At 61.8% G+C, this 1,389-nt stretch overlaps 1 protein-coding gene across 1 annotated transcript in view; it reads left to right on the top strand.

The window, feature by feature from the left end:
- HERC2 (HECT and RLD domain containing E3 ubiquitin protein ligase 2) overlaps positions 1 to 1,057 on the top strand; it is a gene marked incomplete in the record, with an annotated part of 143,266 nt that extends 142,209 nt beyond the window's left edge. Inside the window, 1 exon segment of the mRNA XM_027767805.1 lies at positions 336 to 1,057. Coding sequence (XP_027623606.1) covers positions 336 to 608 — 273 coding nt within the window.
- Between the last annotated feature and the right edge of the window lie 332 nt (positions 1,058 to 1,389).

Below are 1,389 nucleotides of genomic sequence, written 5' to 3'. Positions count from 1 at the left end.
GCCGCAATCCCTTCTCCTCCATTCTCCTCTCGGGATCTTGGGCACGCACGCACACGCGCCCGGCGTGAGTTTTAAGCCACCGGGTCTGGGACGCGAACCACGGTCGACTACGTGGGAGTCCAGCGACATAGCTGTTACGCTAACTGCTGGTCCCCTGATCGCTGTTTTAACAAGTCCTCGGAAAGAGCTGCTGCTTTTGCTGCGATGCGCGGGATCCCGTTCTCTGATCCTCGTCATTGCTCGCCACAGCTGCGGCCGTCTTCATGAGCATCGTGGCCGGTGGCCACGGTCCATGAGGCTCACAGTCCCTGGTGACGCCCACTGTCCCCCAACAGGTGCTGGACAAATACAGCCCGCCCGACCACTTCCTCCCTGAGTCCTACACCTGCTTCTTCTTGCTGAAGCTGCCCAGGTACTCGTGCCGGCAGGTGCTGGAGGAGAAGCTCAAGTACGCCATCCACTTCTGCAAGTCCATCGACACGGACGACTACGCCCGCATCGCCCTCACCGGGGAGCCGGCCGCTGGCGACAGCAGCGACGACTCGGACAACGAGGACGCCGACTCGTTTGCTTCCGACTCTACGCAAGACTACCTGACCGGACACTGAGGTGCACAGGTGCCCCGCGGAGCAGAGCGGGGCGAGGGCTGCTGCCAGACGGCTGGAGGCCCTGGTGTCGCCTAGGACCGTGTGCGAGGAGCATGGCGGGCGCCGCGCCTGCCCGTCAGACCCGCTGGGCATAGCAGCAGGGAGCCAGCTGCACACGCAGGACGCCTGGCTGTCCCTGAGACCGAGGTCATCTCACTTTGTGATGCCGCGTCGCCTGCGGCCTCTGCGTGTGCCCTGCGTGTAGGTGTGGGCGGCCGAGCCGGGAGGCAGCACCCCGAGCCACACAAAGCCCGGCCTGCGGGTGCCCTGGGTTTCTGCCTGCCTCTCCCTTCAGGTGCCGTGCGTCGTCCTGACTGTACATTGGAAATACTGTGTAACGCTGAGACCGTATTATAAATATTTCAATTAATTTTACTGAATTTGTTTATTAAAAGATTTTTGAACATGAAGTGATCGGGATTACTTGAATGCATCCAGAGGTTGCTTAAACCACGATGGCACGCACAAGGCCACGTGGTGCCCTCCCTTGGCGCCCCACGCTAGCCCGTGCGGTGTGCCCACATGGGGGCCCCACAAGCCGTGTCGCGCTGTCATGGAACGTGTACTCCAGAGAATGTCCGTGTCGTGTACATGCCCTGCTCCCTATGAATAAACACCTGCCACAAGACCGCGGCTGCGCTCTCTTCCTGGCCTGCCGCCCCTGTGCTCCCGCGCAGCTGTGCCTCGGCCTCGCCGCGTCTACGTGTACGCCCTCCTGGCTACTGTGGGCCTTTCAGGTCAC

Source organism: Tupaia chinensis, unplaced genomic scaffold (assembly GCF_000334495.1).
Source record: "Tupaia chinensis unplaced genomic scaffold, TupChi_1.0 Scaffold144682_1, whole genome shotgun sequence".
Taxonomy (NCBI): domain Eukaryota; kingdom Metazoa; phylum Chordata; class Mammalia; order Scandentia; family Tupaiidae; genus Tupaia; species Tupaia belangeri.
This window is presented reverse-complemented; position numbering and strand designations above follow the sequence as displayed.